The sequence below is a fragment of the Microcebus murinus genome, chromosome 2 (genome assembly GCF_040939455.1).
Source record: "Microcebus murinus isolate Inina chromosome 2, M.murinus_Inina_mat1.0, whole genome shotgun sequence".
NCBI lineage: Eukaryota > Metazoa > Chordata > Mammalia > Primates > Cheirogaleidae > Microcebus > Microcebus murinus.
Genome location: NC_134105.1, coordinates 94,399,551 through 94,418,066, shown reverse-complemented (window position 1 = coordinate 94,418,066; position 18,516 = coordinate 94,399,551). Strand labels below are relative to the sequence as shown.

The 18,516-nt window shown below is 44.6% G+C and overlaps 1 protein-coding gene across 1 annotated transcript in view; it reads right to left on the bottom strand.

The window, feature by feature from the left end:
• Positions 1-478: 478 nt before the first annotated feature.
• ATP1A1 (ATPase Na+/K+ transporting subunit alpha 1) overlaps positions 479-18,516 on the bottom strand; it is a 29,762-nt gene continuing 11,724 nt past the window's right edge. The window contains exons 4-23 of the mRNA XM_012761812.2: positions 17,282-17,485; positions 16,520-16,633; positions 15,969-16,103; positions 15,730-15,847; positions 14,987-15,255; positions 14,295-14,493; positions 13,819-13,928; positions 11,783-11,917; positions 11,130-11,322; positions 9,529-9,704; positions 8,404-8,540; positions 7,425-7,575; positions 6,662-6,830; positions 6,364-6,518; positions 5,870-5,993; positions 4,452-4,597; positions 4,214-4,344; positions 3,851-3,952; positions 1,622-1,713; positions 479-825 (exon numbers count right to left, since the gene is read on the bottom strand). Coding sequence (XP_012617266.1) covers positions 797-825; positions 1,622-1,713; positions 3,851-3,952; positions 4,214-4,344; positions 4,452-4,597; positions 5,870-5,993; positions 6,364-6,518; positions 6,662-6,830; positions 7,425-7,575; positions 8,404-8,540; positions 9,529-9,704; positions 11,130-11,322; positions 11,783-11,917; positions 13,819-13,928; positions 14,295-14,493; positions 14,987-15,255; positions 15,730-15,847; positions 15,969-16,103; positions 16,520-16,633; positions 17,282-17,485 — 2,889 coding nt within the window. The 3' untranslated portion in view covers positions 479-796. The remainder of the gene's footprint in view (positions 826-1,621; positions 1,714-3,850; positions 3,953-4,213; positions 4,345-4,451; positions 4,598-5,869; positions 5,994-6,363; positions 6,519-6,661; positions 6,831-7,424; positions 7,576-8,403; positions 8,541-9,528; positions 9,705-11,129; positions 11,323-11,782; positions 11,918-13,818; positions 13,929-14,294; positions 14,494-14,986; positions 15,256-15,729; positions 15,848-15,968; positions 16,104-16,519; positions 16,634-17,281; positions 17,486-18,516) is intronic.

The window sequence follows — 18,516 nt, the reverse complement described above, 5'->3', positions numbered from 1 at the left end:
CTGTGGTGGTGATCCTTGGAGAGAAAGCAGGAAGGTCTGAGTTCTGGGACTCAGGCTGGCAGAGCAGGGCCTCACCTGCAGTTTGTTACATTCTCAGGGTCTGTGAATTCTTCAGGTGAGGTGTTTCTCCACCAAGCAGCCAGACACTAAGGCAGCAGGTGGAGTGACAGCCGTACCACCCGAGGTAGTGCCCAGGAAAATGGGTCAGGTGAGTTCATCTCCTCCGAATAAAAGAGCACAGGCAGAATGTTCCCTCTTAGCCAGTGGTTCTCACACTCGAGTGTGAATCCAAATCCCCTGAGAGTTTATTCAGCCACAGGGCTGAATCAAGTCTGACTCGGGGAGGGCCTGAGCTTGTCTTCCTAACAAGCTCCCAGGTGACCATGATCCGCTGCTGCTGTGGGGACCGCACACCAAGAACGACAGCTCCAGATCACACAGACACCGTGCCGAGGAAGTGACCAGGGCGCAGACAAACTTCCGTTATAATAGCCATCTTTATTTGTAAAAATCCAGATATAAAATGTATTCTTTCAGTCTTTCCGGGATCTCCTTTTTTACAAAAACAAAAAGGCACGTAAAAACCTTCCCCGCTGTCGTTTCCACAGATGGATGTTTTACAGGCAGCCCCCCTCCCCCCCAGTGGCTACATGCTTCATTCCAGGGCGTCGCTCCCCCCATGCGTCGGTGCTGTCCTACCAGGGTGGAGTTCCGAACTCCGAGACTGAAGTACACAAAGGGGTGGGGTGGATGCAGGGTGCGTGGCGTTGATGCTCCACGGTGTGCAGGGCAGGGGCTAGTAGTAGGTTTCCTTCTCCACCCAGCCTGCGGGCCGCAAACAGAGAGAAGACAGACGACAGTGAGTCTTCCTCACTCCAGCACCCAGCGGGAAAACCGGGACAAAAATCAGCCCGAGAACCACGGGGGCGGGTGGGGGGTTAAAATCCAAATTCAACATGAGACCTCAATTGTATTTATTTCGACATTTTAAGGAAAACCATGTTACCTGGAACGACGGTCTAGGGTTCTGACAATTTTTCACTAAATCATATTTACTTTTTTATGGACAGAGTCTCACTGTGTTGCCCGGGCTAGAGTGCCGTGGCGTCAGCCTAGCTCACAGCAACCTCAAACTCCTGGGCTCAAGTGATCCTCCTGCCTCAGCCTCCCTAAGTAGCTGGGACTACAGGCATGCGCCACCATGCCCGGCTAATATTTTCTCTATATTTTTAATTGTCTAGCTAATTTCTTTCTATTTTTTTTTTTTAGTAGAGACGGGGTCTCATTCTTGCTCAGGCTGGTCTCGAACTCCTGAGCTCAAACGATCCTTCCCGTCTCGGCCTCCCAGAGTGCTGGGATTACAGGCGTGAGCCACCACACCTGGCCCATATTTACTTTTGTATTTTAAAGTACAAAATATGATCAGTTCTCAGACTCTAACTGAGATCCACATCGCGAGGATGTGACCATACAGTTCGCTGGAGCAACAGCCTTAGCCAATCTGACTGAGCTGGGGGAGCCCAGACCCTTTAGTGGAAAGAACAAAAGCCCAACAGAACTACAGCCCACACCCCCCAAACCCTGCACCCCCCTCAACCAAAGTTAAAATGCCCGTAATTACCGCCAGGGCGTCGCCTGATGATGAGTTTTCTGACTTCGTCATACACGAAGATGAGGAGAGAGTAGGGGAAGGCACAGAACCACCAGGTAGGTCTGGAAACAGAATCAAGTGCCAATTTACACATACGTGAACACAATTCAGAGGAAGAAAGGGAAATTGCACATCACCATAGTGACAGGAGAGAAGCCAGGTACAGTCACAGTTCACTACTGAGTCAGTAACAGAACAAATAAAAATGGCTTAAAAATAGATTGCCGCTCCGTGTGCCCGGGGTCTACAGATGAAGAAAGCAGTGTGCAGACTTTTACAAAGGAATCCCTCCCTACCCACCTTCAGTTTGGTTTTCATAAGAATCGGTTTAGAAGGTGAGTTGAGCACTTTCTGTTGACAATCCCAGGGCAACTGGACATTTTCCTTCTATCGTGTCTAAACGTTTAACAAGCTTTTGAGTCCATCTGCCTAATGTCTTGGCATCTGAATGAAGAACCAGATCTGCTAGCGTGGGTCAAAACTAGTTTATTGGTCCCCTAAATTTGGTCTTGTGACAATGGAATTTGGAACAGCCAGCTGTGTGTTCTGAATCCTAGACCTGGGGGCCCTAACAGACCACAACGACTTTCAAGGGGCCCAGAGGCTGCCACCACACAGTCCCTGGCCTGCAGACAGGCTCTGGGCAGCCTCTGTGGTCACCACCAGCTCCTGCCATTTTGTGACAAAGGCTATCCCTGGACAGGACTCTGGTGGTCTCCTCCTCCTCTTCTTGGGTGTCTGTGACAGCAGCTAAGAGACCACCTCATTTGACTTAGCCACCAAGTAAAATTGGACAGAACCCATCAGGAACAAATTCTCTAGTGGTAACCAAAGACTGAAGGACCCAGAAGATGAACATGTCCCTCTTTTGGTGTGGTTTTCCATTTCAGCCTCTTAGAAATCTCTGTGTCCTCTCCTGGCCTCCTTTCGATAACAATAGCCCAAGCTGATGGAACTGAACTTGGACATGGCCTGTCCCTGCTGTATGCCAGCTCTGTGCAGGGTGCTGGGATACAAAGAGAACAAGTACACTGTGGCCCATGCCTTCGCGATTATAATCTAATAGGAAGCAGATATGGCAAGTAACAAGTAATGCCAAAGAAGAGGTGATGCTGCACAGGCCCAGGAGGGCAAGAGCCCATCGGGACAAGCTCCAAGGAAATCGGCCCTGAAGGACTATCAGGACTGATAGGGTGGGAGGGAACAGCAGGGGGACCCCAGAGGGAAGGGAGCACCTTACCAAATACATAGGCAGCGGAAGGGAATACTGAATTCACCTAACATGAGCTTGGGTGGGTGAAAACAAAGCTGCAAAGATGGGCGGGACAACAAGGCAGACCCTTGATGCCAGTCTCACCCAGACCATGGATGGTGTCTGCAGGGACCCACCAGCAGGTTTAAGAAGCCACTGGGTTGGATTACTTTAGGCATAAGATCAGTGGAAGGAAGTGGCGGCAAGAGGCCAGGCAGGATGGTCCAGATGTTTCTGAGCATGGACGGGACAGTGGGGATTCAAAGCAGACTGATGCTTTAAACCAAAAGTGTTCTTGAAGGAACCTGTGTTAATGGGTCTCACGTTCTGTGGCTTAGCATATTTTAATCAAGTTGCAGCTGTTTAACTTGAAGCAGTTACCAGACTATCCCCAAACAAACCGAAAATGTTGCAAAAAGCTACCGGAGTTTGTGGTAAACCCTCTATGTGAAAACACAAGTCTACACACAGGACAAAGCCATTCACTGTGGGAGTTCAGATCGGCTTCTCCAAACTTCTTTCTTTGACAGCAGAGGATTCAGAGCCCCAGAAAGGCAGAGGGTCTGTACTGGGGCAGGTACTACATAAGCAAATTGAGATCTGAGCCGGGGCTCCCACGCCCCAGGATGCCCTAGCCAGCCTCAAAAGAAAACTGGCCTATGGCTGCGGAGGACCCTTTTGCTCACTGCAGTTAGCTGTTCCAAGGTGCCAGAGTCTGTCTGACCCCTTCTTATCTTGGGCCAAGTCCTATGTACTGGCTGCCATCAAACAAACTTTTGGATTTGCTAGTCTGATTTACTGACAAATCAAGTTTTCCTAAGTTGCCACTCCATAGGTTGTACACACCACTCAAAATCTAAAAATAGTTGCTGATGCATGTCACGAGGGGGAAAACCACACATACTACTGAACACGTTTTGGGGGGGGCTACAATAAGATCAACTTACTTGAGGGGATACATCCTAAGGGCAACACCCATTCCAGGGCAGTAGGAAAGGAAAGCAGCAAGGGCTGTCTCTTCGAAGAGGCCAAATATTAAGATCTTGTTCCTAAAATCAAAGGGGGGAAACGCTTAAAAGATGCAAATAGATTTATCTTCTAATGCTGTATGTTAAATGGTAGTTCGATACTTATTTAGAGGTCAGATGAAAAAACTAGAAAATAACATTTTGTTTCATAAATTTGCTCCCCAAACTAGAGATTCTAGAAACTTGGCTATTTTTGTCAGATGCTGGGTTTTTTGAAAAGGGTTTGAAAGCATCAGATCCCTTCTTTGGGCCAGGGCCCGTGACATGCCCTTTCTCACTCACTTCATTCCCTGCTGGAAAACTGAATTCCTCCTGGTCTTACAGATGACCAAGTCGGCCCACTGCACCACCACAATACTGACGAAGAAGGCTGTGTGGCAGGTGAACTCCACGATCTTCCTTTGCTCGTAGGTCTGAAATGCAAAAGGCAGGCAGATGAGATGCGGTCTTCACCCGCACGGCTGGTGGCAGTGTGGGCTTGAGGAGGTCTGGCACTGGTCAGGGGAGAGGCCCCACTCACCCACTGCTGTCCATAGCTGTCTTCCACGTCGTTGATCCAGCGGTCATCCCAGTCCACTCGGATGCCCAGCAGGTGAATCGGGAGGAAGCCATTCTCAGCCAGAATCACAAAGTAAGTGAAGAAGCCCCCCAGGGCCTGGATCATACCTGAGAGGTTGGGAAAACAACGTTAATGCTAGAAATTCATACAAGGGCATCTCTACACCCTTCATCTCATTACTGCTGCAGGCCTGGGAGAGACATAGGGAGGCTTTTGTCACTGGTTGATAAATGCACAAGAGACAGTTGCCTGGTCATTGATGGGCTATGAGGGAAGGGATGCAAGACCCCAGGAGCTCATACCAAGCTTAGAGCCCTCACCTAGTTTTTACTCATTTTTTAGAGCTTAGAAAGAGACACATATGCCTTGCTCTTAAGACATCTACCTCTATTATGTGATCATTGGCTGCTTTTTTTTTTTTCTTTTTGAGACAGAGTCTCACTCTGTTGCCCGGGCTAGAGTGCCATGGTGTCATCACAGTTCACAGCAACCTCAAACTCCTGGGCTCAAGCAAGTGATCCTCCTGCCTCAGCCTCCCGAGTAGTTGGGACGATAGTCGCGTACCACCGTGCTTGGCCTGATCATTTCCTTCTGTTAGGGGAAATTTACTTCCCTCCCTCTCAAAATTAGGTCTTCCTGAAGAAGGTTGGGATGGGCTATCATCCAATTACTTTGTTGCCAACAACAGTCTAATGAATCTTTGCCATAATTTCCACAATGTACCAACCTATTCTACTTTACCCTTATGTTCACAGTGAAGCAACCAAGAGAACAAGCTGCTCATGGTGGCTTCACCAGGTTCCCTCGAAGGAGACTTGGCAGAGGATTTAAAAACACAGGGCATTTTGACTGTCCCCCGCCCTACCTAAACTACCTGTTAGCTGGTCCTGCTCTACTGGCGGAGCAGAAATCAACAGGAGGGGCGCGTGGGTGCAGGCTCACCATTTGGTGGTTACCGACCAGCCAAACCTTCAAACCCCTGATTTCTTCAATGCCTAACTCTCCATCCAAATTAGTGACAGATAAGTGTGTATCCCCAGGGAAAGCCACCTTTGAGTCAATCCACGGAGTTCCCACAGAACAATGCTCGGTGTCCCGCAAGGCTCAGTGAACAAGGACATCATCAGTTCTCGGGCAGAGCTGAGCCCAGTCACGGGGTGCTCAGTCTAAAGAACTACAGTTTCCACAAAAAAGTAACTGCGCAGGATTTATTCTCATGTGGAATTTGGGAAAACTCCACAGTCTCACCCTACGTTGTGGCTCAAGTGAAAACTGCCCCAGATGTGAAGTCTCAGAAACCAACCTCGATCTGAGGCAGCCACGACCACTATAGACACGTTAAATCTGCCACCACCTTGCTGCTCAATGCTGGCGCTTACCAATCTGTCCGTAGGCCATGCTGATCAGCCGCTCATTCACAAGCTTGTCCGTTTTGGGATTTCTGGGCTGTCTCTTCATGATGTCACTTTCAGCTTGCTCGTAAGCCAGGGAGATGGCAGGAACCTGGGGTGGGAGGGGAGAGAAAAATTGAAAGTTACCAAAAACAAGGAAGCTAATATTATGACCTTCTGCTATAAAATTCCTGTCCTCTCTTTTAAAAATCTGTTTTTAAAGAAAGACAGTATTATAGTCTCATTAAAAAAAAAGGTAAATATTTTAAAAAATATTCCATCTGATAAATAAGCATTAACTGTTCCCTTAAAGAATGATGACACTGATTCTTTGATGCTCAGAACTGGGACATACCCTGGGTATTGCTCCGGAGAATTTTTTGGATCCCAGGAACACCACAGTGACGACTAATACCAGTGAAGAAGGACACGGCCCATACCTTACCACCACTGACGTGTGGACAGTTGTCACACTCACTCACCATGTCAGTGCCCAAGTCGATGCAGAGGATGGTGACAGTCCCCAGTGGTAGCGGAATGTTTGCAATAATAAATATCAGGAAGGGGGTGATCTCTGGAATGTTACTGGTTAGGGTGTAAGCAATGGATTTCTTCAAGTTATCAAAGATCAGACGACCTGCGAAAGCAAGACTGGATTACTGTACAGCTCAGGAGGCAGGCTGACTAGAAACTAAACATACCCAGTAAGTGTACACAAGCGGATACGGAACGGCAGTATCTGGACGAGTTTTGGGTGAGGACCTTAAACAGCGCTCTCACCTTCCTCTACTCCAGTCACAATGGAGGCAAAGTTGTCATCCAGAAGAATCATGTCAGCAGCTTGCTTAGACACATCTGAGCCAGCAATCCCCATGGCAACCCCAATGTCTGCTTTCTTCAAAGCTGGAGAGTCGTTTACACCGTCGCCGGTGACAGCCACGATGGCACCCTACCCAGAAAAGGAGGGGATGGGTTTATAAAGTCACTCATTGCAGGGATGCAAGCGAGTGAGATGCAGCCTCCCCCCAGTGCTCGCGACTGACACTGAAGACTGCATGTCTGAACCATCTCAGCCGAGTATCCACACAGGCCCAACCAAGCAACAGAATCGAGACATGATGGCGGACGGACTCTCCCCATGTCAACAAGGGCTACTCGAAGTAATGACTTTGCAGAGTGAGTGGCACTCTGGAAAACCCCATTCCTGTGCGCACGCCCCCTAGTCTTTTCCAGGTAAGGGACAAGAGAGTCCTGGCCATTCAGATCTCCACTGTAGACATTAGCAGCCCATATTGCTAGTCCAAGGGACCCCACTAGGGGTTTGGGCTCTGAGCCACAGTGGGGACCAGAGTGCAGAGTGCTTCTGGCACTAGTACAACCGTTAACAACTCATCCTCTCTGGGCCTGAGTGTTCCCGTTGGCATCTACACACTGAGCCTGAAATGCTGGGTACGTTTTCCGCCACTGCTGCTGTGTTGCCACTGGAACTCAATCCCTGAGGTCCCTGCCTGCCCGGAGCAGTCTGAGCCTGGGGCTCGCTGACCTGTCTCTGGCAGCCTTCCACGATGATAAGCTTCTGCTGAGGGGAGGTCCTGGCAAACACGATCTCTGTGTGGTACTTGAGAATCTCGTCCAGTTGCTCCGAGGTCATGTCCTTCAGGTCACTGCCATGTACGACGCAGGCCTTTGCATCTCTAGAATTAGGACCAAAAAATAAAGTCACTCATCATATCACCAGCATGATGTCCATCACTTCAAGAGGGGACACTATTATATGTACACTTTGTAAATAACACAAAGACAGAAGACATTTCCCCCCAGAATGTATTATAAAAGCTATTATCCATGTAGTATTTTACAGGTTACTGAGCATTTTCATGTATTTTATCTCACTGGAGGCTCACCACAATCTGTGGAGCAGGCCTGTCTGTCATCTTCCTTTTCCTCATCTTTACAAGACATACTAAAATATTATAACCAAGTTTTAGAAAGTAGTAGAGGTGACAAAAGACTAAACCCTCCCCTAATCTTAAAGTAGGGCGAGGGGCCCTAAACCATAAAAACAAAAAACTAATTTGCTCTGTTATCCATTTCACTTCATTGCCCAATTTTTCCTTTCTTGACCTGAACTACCTAAGCAACTGTCCCTTTCTTATTTTGTTTTGTTAGTGTGGACCTGGAAATTGTCAAGGTGCTAAGCAGTATAGCTTAGTGGTTAACACCATGAAATCAGAGCTAGACTGCTGAATTTATTGCAGGACTTCACCAGTTCTGAGATACTCTGAACCTCTCCCAGGCTCTGCAAAGTGGGAGTAATACACCATTTAAACGCTGGGTATTATAACTTGCTTTTACTTGCAACCCTCTGCAGGAATGGCAAGATTGCGTTCTCGTAGTGCAGATTCATGGCCTACTCAGAATAAGCCAAGCCCACAGGCAAAACATCACAGAAGCAAGGTAAAGGTTTCAAACCACCACTGTTTGCTTGTTCACAGCAAACTGATGTGAGCGTCCAGCCTTACCTGGGGTTCACCTGGCTGACTGGGATGTTGAGGCGGGCAGCGATGTCTTCCACGGTCTCATTGCCTTCTGAGATGATGCCCACACCCTTGGCGATGGCCTTGGCTGTGATTGGATGGTCTCCCGTGACCATGATGACCTGTAAGAAGAAACAGGACAATCTGCTGAACACCACTGCAAGGAAATGACCTTAAAAAGTCTGCGTGTTTGTAGGCAAGAATAAATATTAAGGATGATTCAGCTTAGAATATCAAAAGCAAAAGAATGCTAATATAAAACTCATAAACATCCACAAGCCAAAAACATAAACATATGTATTCACAGAAAGAAAACACAAAGCCAATACCCAGATTTTATCTTGGTGTATGATACGTAATATCTATTTTTTCTTTTACACAGTCACATAAAAATACATAGATTTACTAAAACCAGCCAAAAATGATAAAAATGTGATGCTGGTGAGATTGTAAAGGTACCATGTGTTATTGTTGATCCGCATTCTCACACTGGCCCAATTTCGGCTAAGAGCATTATGTAACAAGATTTCAAAATTGTTACTACTCTTTTTGATCTAATGATTTTACTCAGAATATATTTTAAAACAAATAGTCAAAAAGTGGTAGGAGAATCTGTCCCCAAAGCTTTTCAGAGCAGCATTACTCGTGAGAATGGAAAAAGAGAAACAAATCAAATACCCAGCAACACGGTATTAGTACACCTGAATAACATTTAGGTACTTAAAGAGAATTAGGACAGATACACAGAGACAAACATTCACTGAAAAAGTCAACTGAAATAGACATGCTATTCTCTTTCACTGCATAAGGTTTATTCATTTAGAATAACAAAAGTATTATTTAATAATAAAATTTAAAACTTCGAGTCTTTTGCTCTTTTTATTTTGCTTACATTTCTTTTCTAAAGAAGTGTTTTTAATCTCTCATCTGATGTTTACACCAACACTATAACACTATTTGATCTTTTCTTTTGCAAGCAAAGCTTGTGAGATGAGAAATTAATACACCAGGTGGGAAAAACAGCGCCCACCTGGCCCTCAGGGGCAACATTCACTAAGCAGGGTGCCCAAGGCACTGAGAAACCAAGCTAAGGCGGCGTCCAGGCACTACCTTAATTCCAGCACTTCGACATTTGCCCACGGCATCAGGAACAGCTGCCCGTGGAGGGTCGATCATGGAGATGAGCCCAACAAAGCAGAGATTATCAACAGGGAAGTTCACATCATCGGTGTCAAACTGGAACCCTTCGGGAAACTGTTCATCTGGCAGAAAGAGGTGGCAGAAACCTGCAAGAGCAGGGAGCCTTTGAGGATTTTCAGTGCTGTAGACGGTGAAGGATGACACCAGCCTGCTGCCCCCCATGTCTGCCTTCAGCGGGATGTTTGGTTTGGAATATTTTTAAAAAGTCTATATTTGACAACAGAATGAAGTTTTTGTTTAACATGTATGAATGATATGGAATTACTGAAAGAAAAAAAAAAAATTCGAAAGACAGAATCCATCACACCAAGCCTCAAAGATACAGGAATTGTTTGATGTGGAGAAGACTGAATTGATAACACTAATTCTGAGCACTGGGATATTAGGGTTCTAGACCTACCTGATCATAGGTTATCTGGATTTGGCAAATCATGTAATTATCTGTGTCAGCTACTCTCTCTGGAAAAACTGAGGTTACATCTCTGCTCACTTGTTCATTTAACCTAAATATATTACTGAGTACCAATATGGAGCATCATGCTGGCTACTTTAAGGATTAATGAAGGTCAGACACATTCTGCCCAAGGAATTCATCCTGTAGTATTATAGTTAATGCATGAATCAAGATATTTGACATCCCTTTCAATTTTGCATGAAGGTTACAATGATCTTTGAAGTGCTATAAGGTGCCATGTGGACTCGAACAAAACAGACTCCTAATTTGGGGTCATGGAGCAAAAAAAATCACTTAAGAGAAGGTAGTGATCTTTAAGTTGGATAGACACATGTGAAAGACACCGTGAATTAGACATAAGGAAAAGGGTAAGAACTAGAGTATGAGATCAGTTCTAAGTTATCCAAGCTAAGGACAATAGGAAGAATTACATAAATAATAAATTTATATCAATCAATCTACAAAATATTATAAATGCCAATTTCACAAATACATGGAACATGGGTGTGGAAATGAACTTCTAAACCTCAGTGTCTTGGCTGTCAGGGTAGGAAAGATAGGTAGCATCTTAGAGTAAAAGTTTACTGTTAGTCTAGTTTATAAGCTGAGTGCAAAAGCTCCTATATAAATTCGCAACCATTCAAAGGCAGTCAGGAAATGGGTGTATTCTAGATGCACTAAGAATTACTTAATTTTAATTTAATTTAGCTTATTAATCATGGCCTTAGTAACATAGGTTGGATAATAAAGATTCCTTTCCATTTTTTTTTTTTAAACAGAATTGACTAGCATGAGACCAAAGGTCTAAGTACAAGTCAGAAGCAAACCATCAGGACTTTTGTTTCCCATAGCCCAATACACTTAACATTTCTCCAGCAAGTAGTGTTTTCAAAATAATAGGGGGCAAATATAAATAGGTAGGAGGACTGTCCCAGAAAAGACTTAGAGGAAAGTCAGCAAGACATAGAGGAGCATGATATCAGTTGTAACTGTTACCAGACTAGACAGCCTGACAGAGACGTGCCCAGGCCGTTTTGTTACCAGGCCGTCCATATACCTAGCACTCGCTCTCCGAGGCCACCCAGCTCCAGGTAGGCATTCTGAAAGGCGTCTTTCAACTCCTCATCCAGGGGCTGCTCCTTGCCGTGGAGAAGAATAGAGCTGCAACGGTCCAGGATCCTTTCTGGAGCGCCCTTCATCACCAACAGGTGTCGGGGCTCAGACGTGTTGGGGTTCTTATGAATGGACAACTGTGAAGGATCATTCAGATGTAAACATTGGGTGGGTGGATGTGGCAGTCCATGGTGGAAAACAAAGCTTCACTTACTTTTGAGTTATTTGTTACAAAACAAACAAACAAACAAATACCTCCCAAGATCCCTTCTTTTGGAGCTTTGTTCACATACAAAATTTTCCTGAAGAAAATTTCAGAACAAAGGGATTGACACACATCTGTGCACATACACCCCTATACCCCGCATCCCAACTACAAGTATGTATTCAAAAGAGCCCACACTACATGTTGGAAGAGGTTTCACAGATCTACTGATATTCAACTAAATTAGCATTTTCTATATGTAGTCAGGGTAAAATTTAAAGTTGGAACTTGTAAAGCTCCAAAAGGGAGAATATTTCTTCTTCCGATTTATGTGCCTCCCCTCTGGGTCCCCAGCCTGCCCCTGCCCACCGCAGGACCCCTGACCGTCAGACCTGGTACTTGTTGGTGGAGTTGAAGGGTATCTCTACTATTTTGGCGTATCTCTCTCTCATCTCCTTCACAGAACCACAGCACAGCTCGATGCATTTTAAGAGCGCTGACTCAGAGGCATCTCCTGCAACAGCCCGCTGTGAACAGAGACATCCTCTGTTAATTACCCCAAACAATTGCACTGAGGAACCACTGAAAAACAGGAAAAATAACTCAGACCGTATTCCAGTCTTGTCAGAAGTAGGAAAGGACAGGAGAGGAGGAAGCGGCGGTGTGGGGAGTGGCCACTGCCGTGCACAGCGCTTCCAACTCAAACTCCAACCTCCTCCCCAGCCCACACCAGCTTCTGGTAACAGGGTGCATGAAGGCCTCACCTGCCCTAGGAGAAGCGTAACACACCCTCTTCCAATCTACTTCAGCCTATTTTTATCTCCCCCTGGCCTGGTGAAGAGTCTCAAAGCCAATACTATTCCCAGCTAAATATTTCTGGTTATGAATCTGTAAATACCAAGTGAGAGAGTAAACATTTACAGTGCCCTTCATTGCCCTAGAATTTAAAAGGAAATGGCTTAAGGTTTCAGGACTAGGGGCAAACTGAATGTGTCAAGGGCAAAGTAGAGGACTTTATATTTTAAACATAATATGCAAAATTATCTGGGCTTAAAGGATGCAACCCAAAAGCTACCATCAGCTCCAACGGCAGTATAATCTACTTAGCTAACATTTTAGTTAGAGCACACAGGTCAGGAAATGCAGTTGTATTTTGTGTTATATACCTTTATGGTGACACACTTATATTTTAATATAGTAAAAACGTTTCAAGTTGTAAACAACTTTTATATAGGTAAACATTTTAGAACTTTGACATGCAAGGCTGCCTAAGCAGATGAGCCAATTAATGCTCACAAATATACAGACCCTGTGTAATAAGAAAGGTGTCCAGGTTTGGTAAGAGACACAAAATAAGTGGGGATCACTTTTAACAAAAGCTAGTTAGTTATTATAGCAGAATAGGGGTACTGCCCCCCTCTTTTGGGTAACAATGCCATTGACATTGCCCAACTCCTGAAATACTTAGAATGTATCTTCTGCTACCCTTCTGGGGTTTTTAAATCAGAAAAAATTTGATACTTGTGAGTCCCAATGCTCAAAGCCTAGAAAATTTCCAATTTGAGGTAAAGAAAAGCATGAAGCAGGCATCTTAGGTTTTATCCCCAAGATAAAACACTACCATCCTCAAATCAACATCAATTCAATGCCATGGAAATCTCCTTTACAGAATAAACAAACCCTGTCTTCACAACAGAAGCCATCTCAGCTTCTGTTTAAGCCATATTCTCTTTGGCAACTCAGTTTATACCCAGAACTACCACCGACAGCTCCATGGAGAAGACACTGAGCCTAGGGAGCCTCACACGGCTCTTTCTCCTCCTAAAGGACTCTGTGCAACTCATGACTCTTCTGAGACTTCGTCTTCTCTTGGGCGTCACAGAAAAATCCCAGTTATTTCCAACTGCATGAGAATTCCATGAGACTGAGCTTATTTTTGCCTTGAGCTTCTTTTTGCATCATTAGTAAATAAGCTAAGAACAAATAAGATAAGCTGAGCTATTTAAAGAAAATAAATGGCTTACGGGATTTACTGGAATCTACTGTATCCTAATATGCAAATACGATTATGGAGTCACTTGAGTAGCCCTCACTGTCCACTAGGTTAGATGATAGATAAACTCACAGTAGTAAAGTGGGTTAATTAGGTTTTTCACCAATAAAGGTTGCCTTTCACCTCCCACTCTCACTGTTGGTCAAATTTTTACTCTATCTTCCCTTTTCTCAAACTATCTAGATACCAAGGGTTACTATACAGTTATATGTAGCAAGCACCATACAGACCATCCCAAGTGTTCTACAATGAACGGTTATTCTAGACCTCAAAGATAATGTGCTATTTAATAAGAACCTTCAATGGCAGTTCTCGTGCAGTATCTATACCCCAGCAAAAGGCAACCTAATGGCTAACAGCAACTCCTGAGCGTACCTTAAGAATAGGGAGGTTTTCCTGGTTAGCCTGAAACACTGCCCTGTTACAAAGACCTGCAATTCTGGACAGAGCAAGCCAGGTAGCTGAAGTCTTGTCAAAAGAGACACCTGATGGAGACAAGAAAACACAAGAGGCAAAGAATGTATTAACTTCAAATAACATGTTCTCGATTCTCCTCTTAAACTTTCATAAAAAATTGGTATGTTTCATCTCATTTCCCAATTAATGAAACTAATCAGGGTTTAGGCATTTTTCAATCACATTTGTAGGGAAAATTAACTTTCCTATTAACATGCAAAAAAAAAAAAATCTAAACCCCATATCCTTGACTCTTTACCAAATGATAAAAATTAAAAAAAAAACAAAAAAAACGAAAAACTGCCATAGCTTTAAAAAAAAAATTACAATTTCTTATTTTAAAAAAAGCAAGCAAAGTGAGCTGGTGGCTAAAGTGTGAGGCAGCCTAGTCTTACCACTCTGATTCTCGGTTGTATCAGCTTCATGGATTTGATTGTCAAACCACATGTGGGCCACTGTCATCCGGTTCTGAGTCAGAGTTCCAGTTTTATCCGAGCAGATGGTGGATGTGGACCCCAAAGTCTCCACGGCTTCTAAGTTCTTCACTAAGCAGTTTTTCCTCGCCATGCGTTTGGCAGTAAGCGTCAGACACACCTAAAAAATATTAGGAATTAGATTCCTTCACTCAACCAGGTTGGAATTCTACACAGATTCCTACTATACCCTAAAATGGAAGAAACTAGTCTGAAACTAAATCTTTCCAACCTTCTTCTGAAGAAATAATAATGTATATGGGGCTTTCTCTTGCCCTCCGAAAAGCAATATATTAAGAAAAATAGTAACAGGATCTATCACATTTATTCCCCCCACCCAACCCCAAATTCTTTTCCTTTCTCCATTATACTGTTCTGGATCATGTAATAATTTAAGGACAAAATGCATGTGTTTGGGGCCACTATCCTCTGTAGAAACACATGCTGAGGTTTTCTCACTGTCACAGCTCACCAAGTGGCGTGGCTCTGAAGAGAAACTACACACAAACACGCTGAGTAAACTGTGAGCTGGCAGTCCCTTAGAAGAGGGTATGGATGAGTCTCACATGCAAGCTGACCAGATTTGAGTGCCCGCCCCTCCCCAAGCCTCTTACCGTGACAGTGGCCAGCAGGCCCTCTGGCACGTTGGCTACGATGATACCGATGAGGAAGATGACAGCCTCAAGCCAGGTGTACTCAAGGATCAGAGAAAGGATGAAGAAAGACACACCCAGGAACACAGCTACACCCGTGATGAGTTGGATAAAATGTTCAATTTCTGCAGCAATCGGGGTCTGGCCCCCTTCTAGCCCAGAAGCAAGTGTGGCGATTCTTCCCATCACAGTGCGATCCCCAGTGTATACAACAATGCCACGTGCAGTGCCTTAAGAAAGAAGGGGGGGGGGCAAAATTGCACCAAATTGTATCTAACCGGAAAGAAGCCACAGAATTTGCACAACTACATAGCATTGTTAAAAAAAGAGAGACAAAAACACATGTTTTTAAGAGTCAGCTCCTTGGTTATACATGCATCTGGTTTTAAACCACAGACACCTGGGCAAAGGTTTTTCTATCCATTAGCAGGACAGCAGCTGCAATATCCATGCTAGATCGGCAATGAAAACAGAAGAGGCACGCTTGAGGGGGAGGGGAAGGGGGGAAACAGCCATAAGACTTCCTGGGTTTTCCTGCCAGCAAGCAAAGTTGCCACCTGTGCACTTTTGCTCTGTGCTTGATGCAAGTTGTCAAAATGGAGCCAATAAAACAAGGAGATATACATGCCTATGGCTTTCTTGGTTGTTGTTAATGCCCAGGATAAATACTATGCCATGCTCGAGAGTGCCTTAAAACGATCTACCTTCAACACAGTTGGTTGAAAAGAAGGCAATGTTCCTCGTCTCCAGGGGGTTCTCATTTGTGAAATCCGGAGACCTAGTCTGGGGTTCCGATTCACCAGTGAGTGAAGAGTTGTCCACCTGCACGTGAGAAAAATAAGCAGCGTCACGGGAATACCCTGGCCTCGTTACGGGCTCCTGTGCTGCTCCACTTATCTGCCCAAACAGCAGAGCCAGCTCTGGGGTCTGTTTAAAGACGTACCTTGCAGCCATTTGCAGATATGATCCTGAGGTCGGCGGGGATTCGGTCCCCTCCTTTCACTTCCACCAGATCCCCAACCACAACTTCCTCCGCGTTTATGCTCATTTTCTCACCGTTTCGGATCACAAGGGCTTGCTTTGGAAGGGAAAAACAGTTTCCACCATTAAGTCAGATGAAAACAGACACCAACAAGGAAAGGGTAGTGTCTAAACAAAACAAGAAAAATAAAAATCTATATAACCCTAACTATCTGAACACATAACAAAGATAGTATTTACCTTGTAATTTATACAAGTCACACAAGCTTGCTCATCAGTTACTGAGAGATCCTGCTTTTAGACAGTGCGCTTGTGTAGAGGGTCTATGTTTAGAATTTAGAAGGAAGGCTACTGCTGCCTGGGGTAGAAGGAAAAGTGGGTCTGGTATGGGGTGAGGGGAGAAGACATCCATCCATCTCTCTGCTAGAGCCACTTAACACTGGAAAACCTTTTCATACTAATTCACATTCTTGGGGCTAAAGCGTCCATTGGGGAGGACAGAGCATCAGGTACCTGAGGGACCATGTTTTTGAAGGATTCCATGATCTTCGAACTTTTAGCTTCCTGGTAGTAGGAGAAGCAGCCAGTTATGATGACAACCGCTGACAGCACCACTCCAAGGTACAGCTGGAAGGGAGCAGACAAGTTAGGGCTAGGTGGCTCTCGTCAAGAACTGGGAACATTTAGTTAGGTTTTTGGCTGAATAAAAAGTAGGCTTTTCATAGAAAGCTCAGCCTTCAAAAATACAGAACTCACATATTCATGTTTATCTTTCTAGCGACCTCGTATAGGAGGGTTGGAAACGGTGTCAGTCACATAGACACTTGGAAACTAGCTGGACAGACTTTTGGAAGTGTTCTAGATGAATCACACTTCCTCCCAAAAGAGAGATATCTCCCAACCAAATTCTGACTTTTGAAGAAGGGCTACCAAAGATTTCTGGACAGGTGTGATGTGTCAACATTAAAAGTGGTGCCCTGACACCTAGCGAGTGGCAGCTGGACGTGGGCCAGGCCCTGGGCAGACCTGCCTGTTCACGGCAGAACACGCAGGGTGGACACCCAGCTCAGAAGAGCCTCCTGAGTGGGGGATAGAGAGAAACTTGACATGAAGAAGGAAGAATGGATGGGCCTTGGAGACAACACCTGCTGACGTTACTCCCCAGTGTTTAAAACCATCAGGTAACCAGTGATAACTGAAAATAACCAGGAGGCAGAGACCAAGAGGCTATCTTATGTATGCCTACAAATCCATACGCAGAACTACAGAACTCACATTATCATTTTGAGGTTCCTCTTCTGTGGCAGCTTGGATGCTGTAAGCCAAGAAACAAAGAATCGCCCCAATCCACAGTAACATCGAGAAACCCCCAAACAGCTGCCGACAGAATTTGACCCATTCAGGAGTAGTGGGAGGGGGCGTGAGGGCATTGGGACCGTCTCGGGCCAGGATCTCAGCAGCTCGAGCAGATGTCAAGCCCTGAAAAGTACAAGAATATCAGTAAGACAAGCTGCACCAGCACTTCTGAGCTCACATACCTACCCAGTAGCTGGAAAGCTGAGTAAAGGATTTAGGATTAGGGAGGAAACAAAATTTCCCAAGCTAGAGCCCCACACCATGCATAATTCTGAGAATGCCCTACGTAGTCAGGCAAACAATAAGCCCAAGGTCCCCAAGGAACCCATAACACCCCGATTAAAACTCTCAAAATGGATCCGTGGACAAATTTGAACCCAGCCTGGTTTCTTCTAAGGTTTAGATAAAGCGATTCCTGCCAAATTGCCTTTTTACCAAAAAGATATCTATTTTAATGAATCAACTCAGTTTTGCAAATTAAGAGCCCTGAGTTTTCTGTATATTGATTATGTCAGGGAGAAAAAAAAAAAAGAAAAAAACCTTTACAAACATTGAAGGAGAAAAAAATTTCTGTAGTAATCCGACCTCTTACTGGGCTAACAGCCAAGTTTTAAAAGTATAGAACTTTATTCTTTGGAAGGCAATTAAAGCACCTGTATGGCAGGAAGGGCTCATATACATGCACATTTTAGCTAACTCCTAATAAGCTTGTCAGTTGGAAAGCATTCACTGGGAAAGTATCCTCCGAAAGCCCTGCTATTTCCTAATGGGCCTTAACACCAAGAATCACTGACAATGAGCAGTTAGATATATGGCTCTCATTAAGAGGGAAAACTATGATTACTTTTGCACTATCAAAATATCAGGTCAAAAAAAAAAAAAAGGATATAAAACACATTTTTGCCTAAAATGTCTATTTCTGTCTTTTGTGATTGTGTTACCAAACAGCTGAGCACTATCTACAGGCCAGACACTGAATTTAGCACTTTAAGAAGTAACTTGTTTAATTCCTATGACAATCTTTTTTAGGTATCATCAACACCATTTTACAAGGAAGGAAACAGACACACAGCATTTAAGTAGTGGACTCAGGACACAGAGAGCATATTCCACAAGACTCTAATAATATTCAACTCAATTTAACAAATGTACAA